Below are 21,394 nucleotides of genomic sequence, written 5' to 3' on the forward strand. Positions count from 1 at the left end.
TAGTATAATTTCGATTATATCAGGTATTGTAAAAAATATCTGTCACCATTAAAGTAATATTTAATGTAAAACAGCAATAAATTAAAATAAAATGTTGTTGTATAATTAATTATTATAAAAATGAATGCAACTAGCTAACTCAGTGATTTTTATGTATTAAAGTCAATGTGATTAGAGCTTTAGTGCTCGATGGAGACTGTGCAACAGGAGAAAAGGTATTGTACAATAGAAACGTCGCCGACAGTTCCCGAGGGAATGAATAGCATTAACCTATAAACCGGTGGAAAGAGTTCACTATAATATAAGTAGTTGGGTTAGCGCAACTGATTTGGTGTATAGCTACAATCTACATCAAATGCACGGATAAAATTAGATATTCAATAACGGGAAGGGGGATCTGAGGTCCGCCATTTTGAAACTTTGGTCGGGCGAGGGCTGTATGCGAGGGGGAATGCGCATGCGTAAAACGGACACCCGCACCCTGTCTATAGGGCTGGGACCTTACCAAATGTGATGTCAAAAAACAAGTTATTCTTTCCCCTCATTCCACTAACCTAGTACGTCTTAATAAAGGGGATTATTTATCGCCCTGATTTCTGTGAGTTGCCTGTAATGTGTTGTTTCGACGATCTCACCACCGACGTCCACAGGGAATCCAGTTAGGACGTTTATCTGGTGAACAATGACAGTGAGTGGGTGATGTTTAGAGTGATTTATAGCACTGGTCACTGAATTTGAACAACGAATGATAATATACTAGGCGAATTTTGTTCCAGTTACTAATAGTGTTTGTTAATTTATAACATCAATGTTGGTGTAATTGTGTATTGCTTTGTGTCGAGCGAGATATCAGTCGTAGAAAAAATATAATGGGATGACAGGAAATACAGATTCATGGAAAAGGTTTGGCGTCGAGTCGGTCTCCATTCCTCCCGAAAGAAAAGGGATGGAAGTGGGACTAGCAGGGAAGTGACGTCATCAGCCCCGCCGGAGGCTGAGTATCAAAATATCCACACATTGCGAACAGCTGATTTGATAAGGCAGAGACAAGGGGAAGAGAAGTCAACACTCCGTTCGTCCTATATCATTCGTAACGGAGATAACTTCATACTAGTAGAGAGGAGACGTCGGAGGCGCCGTAGAAGTGGTACCAGGGCTTCATCAGGTGGCAGGCATCACACTCCGCCTGTAGAGGAGAACGCTCGTACCGAACAAAAACGCCGACCTCCGGCTAAATTGAAAATATTTGGCATCCAATGGCCATTACACTCTAGTGACTCCAGGTGAATTGAAATTTGAATATACTGATATTTTTATTTTTTTAATTTCTTTTTGAACGTTGCTTATTCAACGTGTACGGAACACTTAATTTTATGTAATATCATTATTATCCATAATTTAGTACTGATAAGCGTAAATATTTGATTATTTGATCAAGGTGGATTGCATGACGTGATTACTCATATAAAATGCAATTATCGTATGAACACAGTCTAGTAAATTTGATTTCCAATTATCACTGGAAATCATCTAAATTTATTATTCTTTTTGCTAATATGTTTTATAAAAAAAACTTTTTTAACAGTTATGCAAAAATATTAAAATATTTTTATAGCAACTGTAAATAAAAAAAAGCTGTACTAATTATTTGTGTTACTTGTTGGTAATTAACAATTTGTTATTAATTTTACAAGAATTTGATTCCTAAACGATTCGTTACGTGACAAAGAAATTAATTGTAACCGTTGTTAGTTTGCATAATAATTTCTGTATGGGATAATGGGATCTATTGAGATAACATACGAACCAATGATATATTTCAATAATAATATTACTAGTATGAATTTAATAATAATAACCTAGTGTGAAACTTCTTCTAGAGATTTGTTGATTCCTATAAGATATTAAGTATATCAGAGCCTTATAAAGGTATAAAATTTTACGATAAATAAAAATGTAAAAAAAAAAAAAATATCTTGAATATAGTACTTATTACAAAATAATGATCACATTTTATTATGTATGTGTTTAATATAACTCGTTATTTCTCTTACACACGTGACACGAGTAACGACGTGATCAAAGTTAGTGTGTAAACGAATGTATGCAATTTATCGTTTTAACAAACTTTGACAAGGCCTTTATTTTAATATAAATATGAAAAAAAAAGATAAAACCCTTCAAAAAGTATTTTTATGTTGTACAATAACTATTATAGTATAAGTTTATAAGTGTATATTTTTTATAATTTCCAGACACACTTCAATAACTCGTCGTTTTTGTCGCGGTCGACGATCCCGAGACGACAACGAGCTCTATCGCTCCAATAGCTTTAAATTTGAGAGATTCGCGAGGGAGCAGCCCGCTGACGACTTCAGCACCGGATCACAGGTGACATATACGTATTATATATTTTAAAACTTATCATAGTACTTTAATGTCTTTGAATTTTTTTTAATGACAACTTGCGCTGGTTTTCAATTGTTATGTTAAAGGAACGTAGCTATAATAATAAAGAATTAAGAATTAATTTTAAAATACAAATGCTGTTGAAAAATGTTATTAAAATATGAATATGAATTTAAATTTTTAGCTACAAACCTATGAAATACATTTCATATATTATGTATAGATATTTAACTAACTGTACAATATCGTTCGAGTATCTTTCAAATTGCAGTAACTTATTCTTTAAACTTTAAGAATAATTGAAATAAAACAAAGACACAATTGCTTGTAAAGCATTCTACATGATAGTAGTGAAAAGATCTATAAAACATGTTGCCCATTTTTAAAAATGGAACACACAGACGCGTAGACAGACATTAATTCCACCGATATTGTTTTGGTTTCCTCAATGATAGCGGGTAATGGTTATCATATACCTACCATACTATACAGCTAACGTTTACGCCTAAATTGTATGTATATATGTTATAACACATTCTGAAAATTGCCCTCCCTACAAATCTCTTGTGATGTTACGAAGTGTTGGCGTCCTATAAGGATGCGTTCACTGTGAAAGCGTTACCCACTTATCTAGATGAGCCATCACACTCACAAAGAGCCCTTTTTTATAGTCTCCTCGCCTTGAGATTTCCGTAAGTCATTTTGAATGTTTTGATATTTCATACTCATGTCTTATATAATTTTTTTAAATTGCTGAAGAATATGAACACGAAAAATTATATTTTAAATTTAGATGTTAAAAAATGTTATTGAATAAAATTAATATTTAAATCATTCTGCAAAACGTTTAAATTGTATGTGGAAAGTTTTTCTATGAGATATTTTAAATAAAGTTTTATATAATTTAGAAGACAAACTTTATTTCTTAATATCAAGAGAGTAGAATATTCTTGGTAAGCATGTTTTGCCCAAAAAATTAATTTTCCAGCTTTCATATTTTATTAGAACCTCTATTATTTAAAGGGTTCCATTTTAACATTATAAGTTTTTTTATTTTGATACCTAATAAAGTTAATATCAAAAAGGACTTTCATTTAATAATAAATATTACAAATAACGCGATATCACATGCATTTATATTATCTTACTGCAGCATCGGTTTAAAAATTATATGTATTTGATTTGATGCCGTAACCGAGACATTGCCCTGCAAGAAAACTGAAAAAAGAATAAATATATGTGAATTCTTAACAGCGCCATCTACCGAAGTTTGTGACAAACGCTAGTGACCATGTTTATTTCCCAAGTAGTGTTGAAGGCGCCATCTACCCTAAAACTTTTAGAATATGCTGTTAGATGGCACTTATAGTAAAAATAATTTATTTTGTTCTATCTACAATCAGTTTTACTAAAAGTATTTTTAATTTTTGCTGTATATTCTTGGAGTCAATAAAAGATATGCCTGTTTTAAAAAAATATAAATAAACATGGTCTTAAATGCAAAGTTTTTAACATGTAAAAAAGTGTGTTTCCGTGAGTGTAGTTGTTAATGATCACCAAGAATGGAAAGTTCTATTGATTTACTATTCATACTTCATTAGTGTAAGGCGTAGTCATATCCAATAATTCATAAATCAATAATATTAATATTTTTTAAATTTAAAGGTGTATCTAGCAGCATTCTACAAAAGACTAGACAGCCTTCTGTATAATTTTGTCTTATCACATTAAGAAGGAAGTATTGCAATATGTCACATAAACTATAACCACGCGTTTCCAGGGATTGACCATTAATATCAAGTGTCCAATCAATTATAGCATCCGGCTTACTTGACAGGGTGATTAAGGATTCGCAAACAAAACATATATATTACAAAAATAATAACATTAACTTACATATTTGTATTTTGTAACTAACTTTACAGGTCTCGTATATATTTTTTGTCGACTAGTATTATCTTAATTGTGTTTTTTTTTGTTAATATTATTCAAGCTCAATTTTTTTCCTAATATATCATCAATTTCTAAATATACTTATATACTATTCGTGCGAGACACAATTAAGCAGTAATTACAAATAAGTAAGAAGAGATTTTTGGGTGTAAATGACTGTTATATTAGCCACTCTCTTACCCTTATAGCCAATATAAATCACGTTATCCTCAGATCTCGATTGCCTCATCAACATACTTGTGTACGCCAGACGCGCCCTAATCAAACTAGTCAAGTTGACTTATGGGGAATTCATATGAAGTAACAAAGATAATGTCTTTTTATTTCTTAGCAAAAAATCTTTAAGATTATTTTACACTCTTCACAAAAGATCTATGCTTCGATGTAACTTTAACACGATACATTTTTTAAATGTGATGCGGAATTATGATTCTGGGTTCAGGAATAAAATTATGTTTAATCAAAAGTACTGTTACTAATGAATGCTTTAAGTGTCGGTCAACGATCTCCGTTATAATATACAAGAAACATGATTGTGCGCTCCGATGCTTACAAAATAACAATTGGGTCACATCCCATTATAAAATTAAGAATATTAATCTTGTTTCTCAATCAATTTGTATTATTTATGAGCAAGTATCAATTAATTTATATTTAAAATAAATTTTCTTTTTATTAATATGTTTTAACTTCAATATAAAATACTTAAATTACTCTCTACTTGATCATCAAAATACGTTTAGTTAATCTGTTATTAAAAATCGTTTATAATCTCATTTCCTAAGATATGCGAATGAATAAATTTACTACTGGTGATTAGGTTTTTGCTTTGTGAATACGTTTTGAGCACTTGTGGAATATCGGTTTAATAATGAAATTGTCTCCAGTCTCTCACTGGATTTATCTGAACCAGTTGCGTCCACCAGACTGTATTATTGTGTGGCAAAACTACGTTGCGGAGTTCTTCCATAGGTACATCCACCTATTGTGCATAAACATATGTAGATATAAAATCGTACTGTTTTGTATTAGCCTTTTCATTTTTATTAATTAAAATTGAAATGATATACGTTTATCGTGACTATTCAAACAGTGCTCTTTAATCTTTACGAATTTGTAATGTAACCATTACGTCATATTTTTTTAATAATATTTTTAAAACGATACTAGTAAATAATAATATGAATAAAAAAGTTGAAACTGTTCGTGTCTGTGTAAACGATGAAAATTAGAATTAAGAATATAGGACGCTGAATACCAAGAGTGAATTCCTTTAGTTTTATTATTTTGAAAAAAATATATAATTAAGTTATACGATTCCTAATTTAAAGTACCTATAACTTTTATCTTTTAAATATGTAAAGGTTTTATGTTTATACATATCTTCGAGTTACTGGACCTATAAGAATTTCATTACATGTAAAGGGCGAGAAAAGGCTTTGTGAGTTTGAGGGAGTGAGTGAGTGAGTGAATATTTTTTAACAAACATTAATAAACCTGTTAAAAAACAATAAAAATAAACGAATACCTGCGTTAACTTTAACAACTACCTATACATTTCTTAAATACTGTTTTTTTTTAATTTTAAGTAGATAAAATTATAAGTTTTGTGATGTTAAAAATGGTTAGCTTAAAAGTTATTAAGACAGGAATAAAGGAAGGCCACAGACAACGAAGCCGGTGCAAGATCAAGGCGTATGCGAGATTTTAATCTGTATTTTAAAAAGAAATTAATATATTTTACGACAGGGTAGTTTATTGTTAAACAGTGAGTTTCTGTCTTTTTGTGTTGTTTTGGCTTTTATAAGAGTAAGAGTATCCCTATTTTTGGTTTTGTGTAAATGAAGTATATCAATATCCTTTGTCTATGCCTTGGTTGATGAAATAGGAATTATAAGAAATTACAATATAAGAAAAAGTTCGTCTAAACATACGAAATATGAGGTAATATGGACTATTGGTCCACATAATTCCCTTTCACGGGCAACATTTCGTCTTTGTGTAAAGAAAAATCCCCAGACTGCTTAACTCACCACTTCCGTTATGAGAAAACTTGTCTACGTCGTTTGCTTTTTATGAAAAGTTTTTTTTTCTCACAACAAGAGACGTTTATGGAAAGTGTAAAAATACTTTTCATCAAATAACACTAATTTCGGAGTAGGCAAAGGGATTGCGTTAAGTGAATCATATGAACATAAATACGTTGTAACAAAGCCATACGTTAATATCAGATCAATTTAGATAGACGTTATTTTCAAATATATATAAAAATTTCTTTAATGTATGAAATTTCATAAATTTTCTATTGAACAGCAATGTGATTTGCATGTGCATGTATAGGAAAAAATACATTGTTAATTATCAGTGATATAGTGAGTGCAATACGGAAGCCATTCATAGTTTGGATACAGGCATTATAGAACAAATCTGTCAATGACGCACTGTGATATTATATTTCGTATGAACACTTGTAGTTTTTAACTTTATTACGCGTGCATTAAGCCCGTCTATTCCCTTCGGCCTCTCTATAATCGGGTTGTGTTTCGGATAGCTGTAATTGAAAATGTCGAACGGTGTGATGTTCATTTTCCACTAATTAATCGCTGTGATGACATTCGTCCCGAGTCCCCCCAACGTAGCTATTCATTCACGGCAATATTTTGACTACACCTGTATTTAATATCAGTATAAATTAAATTAAACAACTGGTAATAAATATAAATATAACTAAGAGTTTTTATGGGAATGTATGTGTGTTATTGTGTGTTAGATAAAAGAACATTCCGAATTGTCATGATATTTAAAAATTAATTAATTTAATTAATATCGGAGTCAGCAGTCGAATCTGCCGGAGTGGGTTAGTGTTAGATAGATTTATTAAAATATTCATAATAAAAAAAAACATCAATAACTTCGATTTCACACCGGATATAAGGTTATAATTTAGTGAGATTTTCTCCGTTTCTTTGTGTAGTACCCATCATTTTGAGAGCCAATTAATTACGTTCAAGTTTTTTTTAGTAAGCAGTTTTCAATTTTTTATGTTATCTAAGTTATTTTTAAGTTATTTATAACAAAAGTAATTAAGATTAAGTGTACGGTGTTGTTGAATTGTAATTTATAAATCAAAGATAACAGGAAATAATATACACGAAAACTTTCAAAACCCGACATGTTTTATTAAACACTTTATTAGACACAACAATAAAGAAGGACATATAAATTAATTTTATTATGTATATCAAATATTTAATATTCGGGATTGCGAGGAGGTTATAACGTAAAGAAATTGGATTTGAAGTAAAAATATTCATTTAACTATTAATTCAAATTAAATGTTAAACGCTACAAAATTGAAATGTTAAAAAACCGAGTATGTTTGTTTTGAAGTACTGTATGCGGGATTTTATGTTCACTTAATAAAGTAAATATTTTAATATATTTAATAAGATACACATCTTGTCAAATAAATTATTATTAAATGCATTAATTAATAAATAAATTTTCTGCAAGCCTTTAAATTATAATGTAACTTTAAAAAGTTTTCCCTTTTTTATAATAATATTTTTTTAGGAAACATGACAAAGATCTTATTTTTCCATATACAGGTAAAATAAAATATATAATTTGGGATTCCCTAAAAAAGAACGCTGCTTTTAGTTTTGCATATTGGATTTTTTAACGGCCTTTTATGTCACGTTTTGTCCGAACCGTTATAATTTATTAATAAAAAAAAACTCGCTAAATAAGTGATCATAAAAATGTTAAACAGTCACAGGAATCCTAGATGTATAGCAGTAGGAAATATTAAAAAAAAAAAAAACGTAATAAATACATTAATCGGTTGCAAATAAAATATTTCATTATATATTTGTCATTAATTATATATGTGCATTAATAAATAATTATGAGACGAAACCTCTTAGCATTCAATGGATTCACCGTGCGGGTGCCGGGTCCATCGCTAATACGTAATACTAATAAGTTTTTCTCTATATATTTAGTCCCAAAATTGTATTGTTTGTTGTAAGGCAGGTAGCCTACAAGTTCATGTCCAATACATTAAATGCGTGTAAATTGTTCTCCTCGATATTGGTAAAGTTTCAGACCGTTCCAGTAAATCTCTGTAAGACAAATGTTAAGGGGCGAATGTCACGAAATCTTTTATAGAATGTTTTTGTAATTCACACTGAGTGTTTTGTTCGTAAGACAAGTTATTTCGTTGTACTAAGAATAATTTTAATTTTATAATTGTTCACTATATATATAATATTTAGAACATTAAGTATGTAGTACATTTTATACTTTTGTATAAAATAGACACTAAAACTTTATTACACTGTAACTTTGTTAAACTTAAATAAATTGAGTGTAAGCAAGTAAAGTAGCAATTGGAAGGATTAGGATGATGGAAGTGTTAAGTGACGATTTATCTTGTAATGAGTTTTTAAGGCTAAGTTCCTCCGACGACTCTTTTATTAAACGCACCTCTTTGCGTAAGATTGAATATTAAATAAAGGAAATATTAAAAATATTTAATTTATTAAAATGTATTTAAAATACTCATATCAGATGTTGTATACTAGTAATTTCGGATTTTTGTGTTCGTTACTTTCATTATATTTGTTATTTAGCAGTAAATTGCTAAAGTTTCGCTATTTTCTTTATGAGTCATTATCGTCCTATAAATGGTAAGGACCGGCATAATGTTAAATGATATTTAATTTATTATTATGGTATTAAATAATAGAACTACATATATTACGCCATTTACTGACTAAGTATTTATGTTTTGTTTCAATTCTAATCCGTTATTTCAATATGAATTAAAGTTTCTTGGTAATTATTTGAGATGATATTTTAAAATAATTGGTACGTAGAACTTAATATATTAAAAATATACATACGTTTTCGATAATTTTATACGTAGTAAATGTGAAAATTAATAACGTAGTAAGTACTAAGGAAGCAAATTATTTTTATGAAATATTGTACATATATCAATCTCAGTTAGTTTAAACTGAAATTGAGTACAGTCTGCAATGGTAATATTATAAGGGATGTCCCTCAAACACTGGGGATAGGGAAAATAAAAGAGCAAAGCGAAAATCAGTCGGCAGCCGTGCATTGACTTTGATGTTAACATCAGTTGCATTAAAATTTACATATTTTCTCCTTGTATTTGTGTTTTTACTTTGATGTTGTTTTCAATGTGGTTTGTATTCAGTGGGAATCGATTGCCACGAACTTGTTTATCACAAAGCGACAGAGTATAACTCACTTTGAGGTTTGCCCTTTGTTGTGAATTCGTTTTCGAAGTATGAAAAATGTTAGAATATTTGCTATCGACTAAATCTGATTTGTGGTCGTCCTGTTGTTACATTGGCTTTTATTTTATTCAACTTCTGAATGTTTTGTTGGTACGTCACTTTGTATGTCTATATAATATACATATATACAATGAACGATAAATATGTATTCTGTTATATTAGACAGGGTCATGATTAGAGGCAATGATAATGTACCAACAAGATTTGTTTAGGATCGTCTGGCGTCGCGTCGCAATCACAGTGGGGATTGTGAACATTTGAATATGCTTTACATTATTAGAATCCTATAAAAATTGTATAGAATTGAAGAAATATCTATGAAATTTCAGATGGTAAAATATAAATTGCCTAGATTTCCCATTTGTATTTCATTCCATTCAGTATGACTCGGTTGACGCAGTCTATGAATAAATCTAATCTTAAAGTTTTAGAAAATTTCAATTGAAATAAAACATGAAAACAAGCAATGCTAGCAATAATGACGTAATTGTATTGGAGATGAATTTAATAATGATATCTGTATAGTAAATATATTTAAAAAGGAAGTAATAAGTGCTTAGACAAAATAACTGAAGCGACTCACAGATTTTTCTTGTCACGCTTTCAGTATAAATAGCGAGATCTTGCATCCGACACGCGAGGGATCTTATCTTATTAGTGACTTTCCCGTGTAAGAAGAAGAGAATTAGAGCATCAGTATACAATTTCTAATAATAATTCATTGTACTCACATGAATGTTAAAAACACTAGCTTTTTACTTTTCCGTCAACACTATTTGAAAATGAAAAAATAATTGGATTTCGTTAACAATGATCGCTTCAAAGATTTTATTTAAGTTCCGGTATCTTTTCACAAAACCCCCATTTCCTGGAATGTCAGACAGTCTTATCCGGTCTAGGGTTGATCCTTCAACGGATAATAATTTAAATGATTTCAAAGTGTACCAACTGTAATTAATATTTAATAATTGTTAGTTATAGGTTAATTTTAACTTAGTTAATGCGATTCGGTATTAGTCAAAATCCCAGATGTAAGCTGATGATGTAAGTTATAATTCTGAATATTTACAATACAAACCTTTTTCACAATCCATATTTTCATACAGAGATAGTTTACATACCATTACTGAAAAATTATTATATGTATTGTTTATTTGGGAGGTCTTTAAGGTAAGGCTGTTACGAGTATAGTATTTTCACCACATTCGCCATCAATTCTAAGTGTTCGGTGGAATGACAGTCAAGATTTATACAGTTTGTTTTAAAATATATATATTTTACATCAGTAAATTTTTTAACCTAATAAATGCAAACATAATCGTTATATACATTTTTAATGGATCACAGTAAATTTATCGCTGTAAAGTTGGTGGGAAGTAAGTTTTCATAGATGGTCCCGCTCGTCCTAGCGGTGGTAGACCTGGGGAGTGGAAGGTCTTTATGTGGAGTTGGGGTTCGTACATAATTTGGCTCTTTGAGCTCACATTCTTCTGACGTTGAAGGACTTTATATTTTTTAATTAAACCATGTAATTCTTGCTGTTGTTGTTGATTTAGATTTGAATGATTTTTGTTTTCATCTTGAAAACTTTCGTCTTCATTTTTATCTATTTCTTTTACTGTTGGTATATACAATACAGGATTCTCTTTTTTGCTTAAGTTATTGTTGTATTGTATGAAATGTGTTGATTTACTTTTAGGCTTTGTTTTAGCTGATTCGAAATAATTTTTTGCCATTACATAGTTAAAAACCTCATTAAGATTTAAAGATTTATCTTTCGTCGTTTTTGTTTTATCGGGAAGATTTGCTTATTTTCGATTGCATTATTTGGTTTATTAAAGGGTTCTGGATTATAAAATTTATATATATTGCTATCATCGTTCCGAGGAAGTTCTGTTGTTGATGTATTTATTGTATTGGGTGTTTTAAATAAATTCCTTAGGAAAATATTTTCTTGTAACATTTGCTCTACCGATGATTCTGTGGTAGTCGATTGTTGTGTGAATGTTTCTGGTTTATTTTCATTTAAACTTGGTTTTTGGCTGTTCTGTTCTGTATATTGATAGTAATTGTAAGGTGTAACGTAAATATTTGTATATAAACTTGATGAAGGTGTAGACATATGTTTATGGTGATCTTGAGAAGGCTCCTCGTTGTTTAAAGCTTGAACTTTATATTTTTGTTCAAATTGTTTATACACCGTTGAATTCTCATTACTTTTACTTATTTTCACGGGTTCAAATGGAGGGTTTTCAGAATTATAGGATTGAGTTACTAACTGATTTTCTGGAGAAAAATCATGATTTTCAAATACATCTGATTTTGTATGTTGGTATTCCGTTTTTGCATCTGGTATATTTGTATGAAGATTTGCATTTTGGTTAATATTATATTTATTAGATTCTTGTCTATATAATGCTGTTGAATATAATGTTTCATACGTTGGTGTTGATGAACGCGTTTCTTCTCTTTTGTCGTTATTATTTACGCCAGTTTCTGGTTTTATATTATATATCTGTGAAAATGTATTAGGTTCATTTAAATTATTTTCCAAGTTCGAATCGAAATTAGATGGGGGGTAATGTTTTGCATTGTCGTTTTCAATATTGTTAGAATTTGCATCTGTCTGAGTTAATATTTGAGTCTGCATCATTCGAGTGTACTGCTCTGGTGTCATATCGCTGAAATTTATAATGACATCGTCCCCCTCGGTAAATGATCTAGATATTGAATTTTTATTAGGGTTTTCATTGGCGTTATAACCATACTGCCACCTCCATAGTTGCTTATTTCCTTCATGTTCAAGTTTTTTATCAGCTTCGTAGTTTATCAACTGAGGCAATTTATCTGAATTACTTGCTTTCTGCATTGTTGCCTGGGTTTGTTGTTGTGACAGTGGGCTATGTGCACCTTGAGATGCCAGAAAAGTAATTTGAGGAGTGATTGGTGTATTTAATTTCAATTGATTATGAAGAATATTTTCATTTTTAGGTTTAGTCTGAATATTAAAATTCGAACGTGATGTAATTTGATTGCTTTGTGGATTGGAACTATCTGAAAAGGAAAATGCTTCAGGAGTTTTTCCAGTAAACAAACTTCGTTGTGAAGGTATACTGAGGAAGTTTTGTTTGCTTTCTTCTTTACTTTCATCACTACTTCCTTCATTTTCCCATAAATTTCTTAAATGTGGAGGTTTTCTAGCTTCTTCTGCTAAATTATATTGAATTGCCCTGTAAAAAAATATTTTATATAAAATCCAAATTTCAATATTACAATAAAAACATCTATATTGGTAAAATACAGCAGAATTGAAAAATACCTTTGTATTATTTCGGGAACTGGGGGTGGTGACGGTAGATGGTCACCAGAAGCTCGGTAACCATTAGAGTCGGCGATATAATGTACAGTATATGTACGTCCATCATCCCCGATGTAGGAGTAAGATCCCTCTACGACCTGCTCTTCTTTGTCAGTACCCATATTTTCCATGCGACTATGTTGCACGTAATGGGTCTGATCAGCTCCTAATGCTCTAAAACATCATTGGTACTTTAAAAACTCTAGTAATTTAAACTATTAAATGAACATATTAATTTCTTTATATTTTAAAATGCTCACTCGTAACTAAAGCTGCCATCTAAATCCATTTCATTAGATAAGCGTATTATTGGTATAGCTGATTCTGTTGTTGTTCGTGCGATATGGCCTGGTGCTTGAATGTATTGGGCGTTTTGAGTCGAACCAGCTTTTGTTTCGTCAAGTCCTGGATCAGCCTTTTGAATTTCACTTGTCAGTATCATTCGACGAGCAGCTGGTTTTTGAGTTGCCGGAAAATTACTCGATGATTGCTTATTACCTATTACAACTTGGTTGGGTCGTCCTTTCTCATTTTGACGTTGTGTATTATACAGTCTTAAACTTGGTAAATTATCTATCCTTTCAAATGTTTTTCTATCCTTATTGGTAAATGTACGATTGACCTGATCTCTTGATGTGTAACTTGGCTTCGAGTTGTGATTATGTATATGCTCTTGTTCACCATCCTCAAAAACATTATCATCCGAATTAGGTCTTAGGGTTGAGGATAGAATTATAGAAATTGGAGTTGGAAAATGAGATGGTACTATTGATTGACTTGAAGGGAGAAATTGATAATTGATTTTATTCATATTGTTAATTGAATAATATGGAAGAGATGTTTCAGAATCCGCTGGTAAATAAATGGTACGATCTGGTGAATGAACGGAACTTGGAGTTTGAAACTGGGTTGAAAATAGATTTTCATTTTGTGTATACTTTTGGCTGTCAATCATTAAGGTCATATGAAACAGCAATATATTGAAAAATATCTGAAACAAGAAGATTTGTAATTTTACTATAAATCTTTACTTACATAATAATATAAAAATCCCTTTTATTTTTCTTAAAAACCACTTCCACTCACCCGTTTCATTTTGAACATGCATTAAACTCTATAGTACTTTAAACCAAAAGACACCGTCACTTCTCACTCGATAGAAAATAGACTGGTAATGAAAATGAATTCCGCATAAATTTATACACACGCAGAGATGTGGCCAGGCATTCGTGAAAATATCGTTCAAGTTTTCTCTTGTCTTGTTATTGTAGTCTGTTTTGATGTTGTGAAGTTACGGATGGTAAAAGATACAAGTGTTTTACTGATATACTCCATTCCTACGTATTTTATATGTGGGTAAGTATTTGACTAAAAATGATTTTTATGATGTACAAATAGACAAGTAACATTTTTATGACTTATTCTTGTATTGCTTCGCAATGTAACCAATTTTAACAATCTTTTATGTGCCTGGTATATACGTAAGTAACGGAATTACTAAACGTGATGTTTACGAGCTTGAGAACATTGAATTAGTAAAAAAAATCGTATTTATTAAGAACAGATGATGATTGAAATAGTTACACTGATCAGGAACTTCAGGATTAACGGATGAAAAAAATATTTACAGGAAAGTTGAAATTACTGTAAAGCCTACAAAAGAGAAGAGAATATTTTTCTATCAACTATAGTAAATTATCACAACATTACTGGTGACAAAGATCCCTTAAAAAATATAATAAATTTCAAAATTTATATCAAGCTTTCTTTTATCTTAATGATGTTCTTCTACAATAAAAGTTTTTTTATCAAACTTATACAAGAAAAATTATTGAATATTATTTATATTTTTCTATTTAAACATTAATTAAAAAATATATTTTTAAAAAAACTATAATTTGTAAGGTTTTATCCTGAACTATACCTTTCATTTCTGAATTATAAATCTCTTTCTAACCATTCATATTATATGTTGAATTTAAGAAACAAAATTAAAGTCTCTTGTAAGGTGTTTCGGGTGATGACTATAATTGTGTTTACAGACATCGAATCTTTAAATTTTAAATAAACAAATACATCTTGAGATTTAATTATTTGTTTATAAATAAAGAAACTTTATGATCAAATTTTTATTTTTAATCCGATTGTATCTTAACTCAGTCATTCCGAGAATGGTATTGTTATTCAAATATTGAATTTATTGACAAGAAGAGAATACGATCCACTTCAAGTACTTTGTTATTCGATGTTATATTTTAAATGAAACAGGATGTTTACTTACAAGTTTATTGAAGAAATTATTATGCGTACATCACATCTGTTATTGGCTTTCAGAGTTTATCACAAATTTCTTAAAACTTCAACAGTTATCGAGTTCACAATATATATCGTGATCAAGATAACTGCTTGTTTTGAGGTAACTTAAGACTTATATTTAAGACATGTCACATTCGACTAAACTCCGACTTGAAATCCTATTAAAGATTATTACTTTCCGTAAGAGGGGAAATTCTGAGCTTGAGAATTGTAATAGTTTTGTTCATTGGAGTTGTAGTTTTGTTGTTGTTGCTGTTGGGGATATCCTTGTTGAGGGTAGCCTTGCTGGTAGTTTCCTTGTTGGGGGTATCCTTGTTGAGGATATCCCTGTTGAGGGTAACCCTGTTGAGGGTATCCTTGTTGAGGGTAACCTTGTTGGGGGTTACTTTGTTGGGGATAGCTTTGTTGAGGGTAACCTTGTTGGGGAACATTTTGAATGGGCTGTTGAGGCGCTGGTTGGATTGGTTGGGGAGCAATGGGTTTCGGAGGTTCCTGAGCCTGAGGCTTGCTGCTCTGCTGTTGTTTATTCTTTTCAGCTTCAGCTTTCGCTGCTTCCTCTTTAGCGTTTTGGTCGAGAGCTCTGAAGTGTTTAATAAAAAAATTAAATTACTAAATTTTAATACATGTGATTCACGCATATTATTTGCTACAACTAATTTACATATTTTCAAGCAAAAAACCTGATAATGATGAAAACTTATTGATCAAATGGTATTTTATTTGATAATATTTTCATATAAATAAATTCATTTATGAATAATATACTTTTTTCATTAGAAGTCATTACACTCGGTTATTCATTCAAACATTTTTATATTAATATATTATGAGAAGTGATTCTTGTAACAGTGATATGGATATTTACATAAAAAAGAGAACTACAATAATTTCTTGCTATATTTAAATCGCAATATTATTGTTAAGCAAGTTCAGGTCAAGTATCGAAGTGGAGCCGCCAACAAAAAAACTGTAGTGTCGACTTTTTATGAATTCATATTGTGGTAAGGAATAAAAACGGGAGGTATTCGGTTGCCGTGCATATAACTTATGTCAATTTTTAAACTCGTTATTGCTTGAATATATGCTATGGATATTAAATTAAGCCTAATATCATTTCTCTGGTATAATTTGAATCAGTTAATTGTAATGATCTAAGACTTTTACGAGTATTCATTAAACTAATATTTACGGATTACTACGCGTTATTTTATTATTTAAAAAACTACATAATCCCGTTGTTTCTTTAACTTTGCGGCAACCGTGATCACGGGCAGACGACATGACAATGTCTGTCAGTTGGTCTTGTTATTTTTTTGATGTAATTGTTTTCGTGACTGTATAATATTTCTTTATATAACGATTACTTACGCCTGAATCGCGGGTGGGACTGCGGGTGGTTTAGGGAGATGGTCGCCGACTGCGTGGAAGCCAGTTTTATCTGCCCAGTAGGTTACGCTGTAGACCTTGCCGTCAGCAGCGGTGAAGGAGTAGAAGCCTTTCTTCACAATGCTTTCATCTTCAGTGTTAGGGTCTGTGAAGTAGCCTTCTTCGGCAACATGAGTCCCATCAGCGATCTCGTATCTACAGAAAAGAAAAATATTTTACATATGTTATTTAATTTTTAATTTTTATTATGTTATACATGAATGCTCTTAAAAAGGTCTTTGTCACCTTGTCTTACGATTTTATAATGAAATATAAGAAAGAATACAATTTGATTTAAATATAAAAATATTAGTATTGTACGGAAATACAGACTGCTTTTTTAAATTAAGCAGATAGTTAGGTTTTTTTTTAGCGGTCCACGATGTATACTTAATGAAGTTAGCATAGAGACTTTCTATCTTAATAACTTAATAGGCATCTTATTAAAAAAGTTCCTAGACGGTATAGCACAAAACGTTTTGAATTTTTATTCTTTTAAACTCTAGATTTCTGTGTATCTTGTACTTATAAAACATTTTATAAAGAAAGAAATAATTTGACGCATAAACAACAAAACACTTTAAGATAAATCGTACAATATATATTAAAAGTGCCTTCTTGACCTGAAAAATGATCACAATTAATTTACATAAAAAATGACACATATATAGAGAATACATTTTATTTTATTATAAATTAACTTTTCAAATGTTGCCGTAATATTAAGTTTGGGTTCAAAACCCAAAAAGCAATACAAAAGTAAAGCGTGGGATCAATATACGTTCGTTTTATTTTAGGATGTTTCTAATTATGCAAAGTTTTCGGACGGATATCTAAAAGCCGTTATAATGGATATAAAATAACAGGTTTTCTTGTCATTTCATTTCGCTAAAATACAATAGTTCAAACACCGTTACAAATTAAAAAGACATTTTCAACAGAAAATATATAATTTGTCGCGACTTAATTGATACTTTCTCATTAATATACAAATTTGTGAGATTTTCTATTATTTTTTAAATATATGAAATTTTACAGACTCTTCGAAGTTTTTTTTCGTTACTGAGTTCACCGCAGTTTTTAACTTCGTTTTAGTTGAGTTGTCTTTTTTAGGAATGTAAAGTGTCGTCAGTAAATTAACGTGGAAAAGGGTCAAGTCATCTCGATAAAGTATAAGTATGTCCCGTAAAATTTAAAATGACCAACAAGAGTTAGCCTTGAAGAAATGAATGCAGGTAAAAATTACGAATAAACCCTTTGATTATTGGGGCAAAAATTAAAAACACAATTTATTACGTCGCTTAAGAAAGTTAGTTAAATCTTTTATAAAAAGTTTGTGGAGAAGTTTCGGTTGTGTATATGTATGTATATATAAAATTTCTATTTTGATTACTTACTCATATTTGTAGCTGCCATTATCACCGATGATTTGTTCGTTCTTGATAACCGGGATTGGAGTGGTTGTTGAAGAACTTGGGCTTGGATTTTGGTTCCAGTTGTTTTGGGATCCGGCGACGGCTGGTTTGTTTGCCATGCCAGAATTTGCAGGTTTATTCCAATTATTTTGAGAGCTCGGGTTGGCTGGCTGATTTGCCCAAACATTTTGCTGGTTATTCCAGTTATTCTGGGGCTGATTTTGATTCCATGTATTGGGAGCAGCGGTGGACCAAGAATTTTGAACGTTATTTCCGTTATTTGACCAATTGTTTTGATTATTGTTATTCTGTGGTTGATTATAAGAGATCTGTTCGTTATCAATAGGGGAATATGAATTTTGTACTGGATCTGGCCTAGCGGGATCCTGGGCAGAATTTTGAGGATTCTGAGGGTTCCAGCTTCGGCGTCTTTGAACTACTCGTCGAAAGCTACGAGGTGCATGATGAACAGGCACATTAACAGATGCAGCGACGCGGAGATCGTCATTGGTTTCAATTTCGTCTGCTAGCGAAAATGCTAGGATGGCGATAGTAAAGAAAAGCTGCAAAGAAAGAACAATTTTAAAATTAATAAAGAGTAAAGCATAAAATTTTGCATTTATGTACATGTATTTGATAAAATAAATTATACTTATAAGTTTATACAATTATTTTAGTTACAAATAGGTAAATTTTGAGTTTCAATCACAGTTTGGGAGATTTTAATGAAATCTAATCTAATATAATATTATTTACAAAAATATTAAGAGTTTTAATACGTTTATTTTCTTTTATTCATATAAAAAAATATAATATTTCTAATATTATAAATTTCAAAATACTTCAACAAAGTCAAGGACTCACCAGCTTCATCTTGTTGTCCTTACTTCACCGCGCACTGTCGGAATCTGTTCTCTTATGGGGTCGTCTCACATTTTTATAGGAAAATATCCTGCGTCCTCGCATTCGCATCTCGAATTCTCGTTTGATCTGCCCGATTAGAGACACTGCCATAGAATTTTGGACACTAAGACGGTATCACATTACAGTGTTATATTCAATATTTTTCATATATTATTTTAATATTTTGTTTTAGAGCTTTTTTATGTTAATAGATACGGATAGCAATGAAGGCTTTTAACAGCATGAATGATATAAACTAGATCATATGTACAAACTGTCTACATACAATATTTTTTTTATGAATGACGACAGAGATATAGTCATTCATAAATGATTTAGGAGGTGCCTACGCTTGTTTGCTATATGTTTAACAACTTTTAATATAACGTGGTGAGAATTAATCTAATGGGATTTTGAGGACGTTCTACAACAAACTTTTAAATTTTGTGTATCCAATAACATTCTTGCGATTATAATAAAAATATGTATATACGTAACTTTATTTAGCATTTAATAACGTATTAAAAATGCTTTATTCAAAGTTCATTCACCTTAAGCTATTCTTATCATATATGATTTTGTAATCCATCATAGTAGGAACTAAAATGTAAATGGAAAAACTGTGTACCGAAATTTGACAAGGACGTCAAGTCACGTTCAAGCACCAATATAGAGCATAGATGTAGTCATGAAATGGTCTTATAAAATTTATTATAAAGACACAAAAACATCATATATATATATATATATACATTTAATGTAAGCTCATACCTAGTGTAAATAAATAATATATTTCATATCAGTCTAAATTAAATTCTGCTGTTAAAAATACATATAAAAATTCATAATTACTAAGAAATGTGTATAAATTTATAACTAAATGTGACTCATTTGCTTCGCGACATTGAAATATTGTTTTCAAATTATTTGAATTACTCCTGATAAAAAAGGACATCATTCCCAAAGTAAATAAGTATACAATGAGAGGCGTCTGTATGCCACAAAAAACATATCACCCGATCACAGCAATGTTTAAGCTTTTTTTATGGTTTGCTAATATTTTAAATTCTTTTTACCAACAATCATATTATAATTATAAAATATTACATCTTTATAATTAATAGATAGCATTCCAGTGACATGCCCATAAAATATAATTATCGGAACAAAATACATTTTGTAAATGATTAAACAAACAAAAAAAAGAAACATAATACTCCGTAATGAACGATATAATTCGATTTAATGTTTATCTTTCGCTTAAGTGGATTTATATCTTGACAATAAAACAGGGTTTCATATCAAGGACATCCTTTTATAAAATTTGCATGAAAGACATCCAAATTCATCCGAAAGTTCCACAACCATGGGGTGTGAGAACGGTTTCTACATTCGTTAATTAATTTAAACATTACTTGAACCATAGTGACTTTTAGTATAGACTCAAAATAAAATAAAATTTCCTCTTAATAAGCATATAATTTTATCTCTCAAATAAACACTTTGAGGTATGTAAAAAATTTAACTTTCCTTTGTACAGGATCCCAATTAGCATTGAATATGGGATGAATGTTCGGAATCTCCGCTGATTAAAAAGTATACTTTCATAATTATGTATGATATATAAGGACATCCTAAATAACATATTTGGAGTTAATTTGATAGCATATTCTATGGAATATAAGAATAAAAACGAATTCGTTTCTAACCAACAAAGTTACATGCGAGGATAGATAAATAAGGTTTGAGAACAGCTTTCTTTAAAAGTAGTAAAAATGTCTACGACCGTTTGAAACTTTAATATAATTCTGCCGAATATTTGTGGACGTCTTGTCTGTTCTTAAAGTGTTATTGAGTTATTGGGTTTTATCTCGGAATGTCTCTGCGGTTACGCGTAAATTTCGAATTATGAGGATTATACATCTATGTGGTTGAATGTAATGCGTGGGGTCCCCAAAATGTTTATTGATTTATATTAATGTCCAATGTACGAGACACTGATGTACAAGTTATGGATAAGGCGCGAGTGATGATATTCTTATTTGTTTTCTTTAATCAGACAAGTTGAGTGAACGAGAGTTAAAACAATAAATTCGCTAACGAAGTTATATTAATGATACGTAAGAATGACTAAATGGATACTAAATTACAAATTGCTTTCGATGTTAGTGACGCGCTGAATGTTTATGTATTGTGACAATTAGTATGGAGCCTTAATTTTTTTTACCAAATTTACAAAAGGTTCTTTGTTTGACCTATGTTTGTATATACATACATAACCGCGT

At 30.4% G+C, this 21,394-nt stretch overlaps 3 protein-coding genes across 3 annotated transcripts in view; 1 reads left to right on the forward strand and 2 right to left on the reverse strand.

Annotated features, from left to right (window-relative positions):
- Window positions 1-581: 581 nt before the first annotated feature.
- The window catches only part of LOC116768096 (serine/arginine repetitive matrix protein 2), a 94,135-nt gene continuing 73,322 nt past the window's right edge, over window positions 582-21,394 (forward strand). Inside the window, exons 1-2 of the mRNA XM_061523432.1 lie at window positions 582-1,283; window positions 2,256-2,391. Coding sequence (XP_061379416.1) covers window positions 895-1,283; window positions 2,256-2,391 — 525 coding nt within the window. The 5' untranslated portion in view covers window positions 582-894. The remainder of the gene's footprint in view (window positions 1,284-2,255; window positions 2,392-21,394) is intronic.
- LOC116768097 (uncharacterized) lies at window positions 11,045-14,022 on the reverse strand. The gene is made up of 3 exons (XM_032658735.2): window positions 13,311-14,022; window positions 13,012-13,224; window positions 11,045-12,922 (listed from the first exon to the last, which is right to left on the reverse strand). The coding sequence occupies exons 1-3, from the start codon at window positions 14,012-14,014 to the stop codon at window positions 11,455-11,457; spliced, it is 2,385 nt and encodes a 794-aa protein (XP_032514626.2). The 5' UTR covers window positions 14,015-14,022; the 3' UTR covers window positions 11,045-11,454.
- LOC116768098 (putative mediator of RNA polymerase II transcription subunit 29) lies at window positions 15,323-19,182 on the reverse strand. The gene is made up of 4 exons (XM_032658736.2): window positions 19,071-19,182; window positions 18,189-18,769; window positions 16,735-16,947; window positions 15,323-15,946 (listed from the first exon to the last, which is right to left on the reverse strand). Exons 1-4 carry the CDS (start codon window positions 19,077-19,079, stop codon window positions 15,538-15,540), a joined length of 1,212 nt encoding a protein of 403 aa, XP_032514627.2. The 5' UTR covers window positions 19,080-19,182; the 3' UTR covers window positions 15,323-15,537.

The sequence above is a fragment of the Danaus plexippus genome, chromosome 19 (assembly GCF_018135715.1).
Source record: "Danaus plexippus chromosome 19, MEX_DaPlex, whole genome shotgun sequence".
In the NCBI taxonomy this organism is placed as follows: domain Eukaryota; kingdom Metazoa; phylum Arthropoda; class Insecta; order Lepidoptera; family Nymphalidae; genus Danaus; species Danaus plexippus.

Excerpts from the sequence above, each read along its gene's own strand:
- LOC116768097 (XM_032658735.2), bottom strand. The coding sequence starts at position 14,014 with ATGACCTTAATGATTGACAGCCAAAAGTATACACAAAATGAAAATCTA. Across the intron at positions 13,225-13,310 it reads GATGGCAGCTTTAGTTACGA|AGCATTAGGAGCTGATCAGA; the intron begins GTGAGCATTTTA and ends ATGATGTTTTAG. Across the intron at positions 12,923-13,011 it reads GTTCCCGAAATAATACAAAG|GGCAATTCAATATAATTTAG; the intron begins GTATTTTTCAAT and ends ATTTTTTTACAG.
- LOC116768098 (XM_032658736.2), bottom strand. Across the intron at positions 16,948-18,188 it reads AATGGCAGCTACAAATATGA|ATACGAGATCGCTGATGGGA; the intron begins GTAAGTAATCAA and ends TCTTTTCTGTAG. Across the intron at positions 15,947-16,734 it reads GTCCCACCCGCGATTCAGGC|AGCTCTCGACCAAAACGCTA; the intron begins GTAAGTAATCGT and ends TAAACACTTCAG.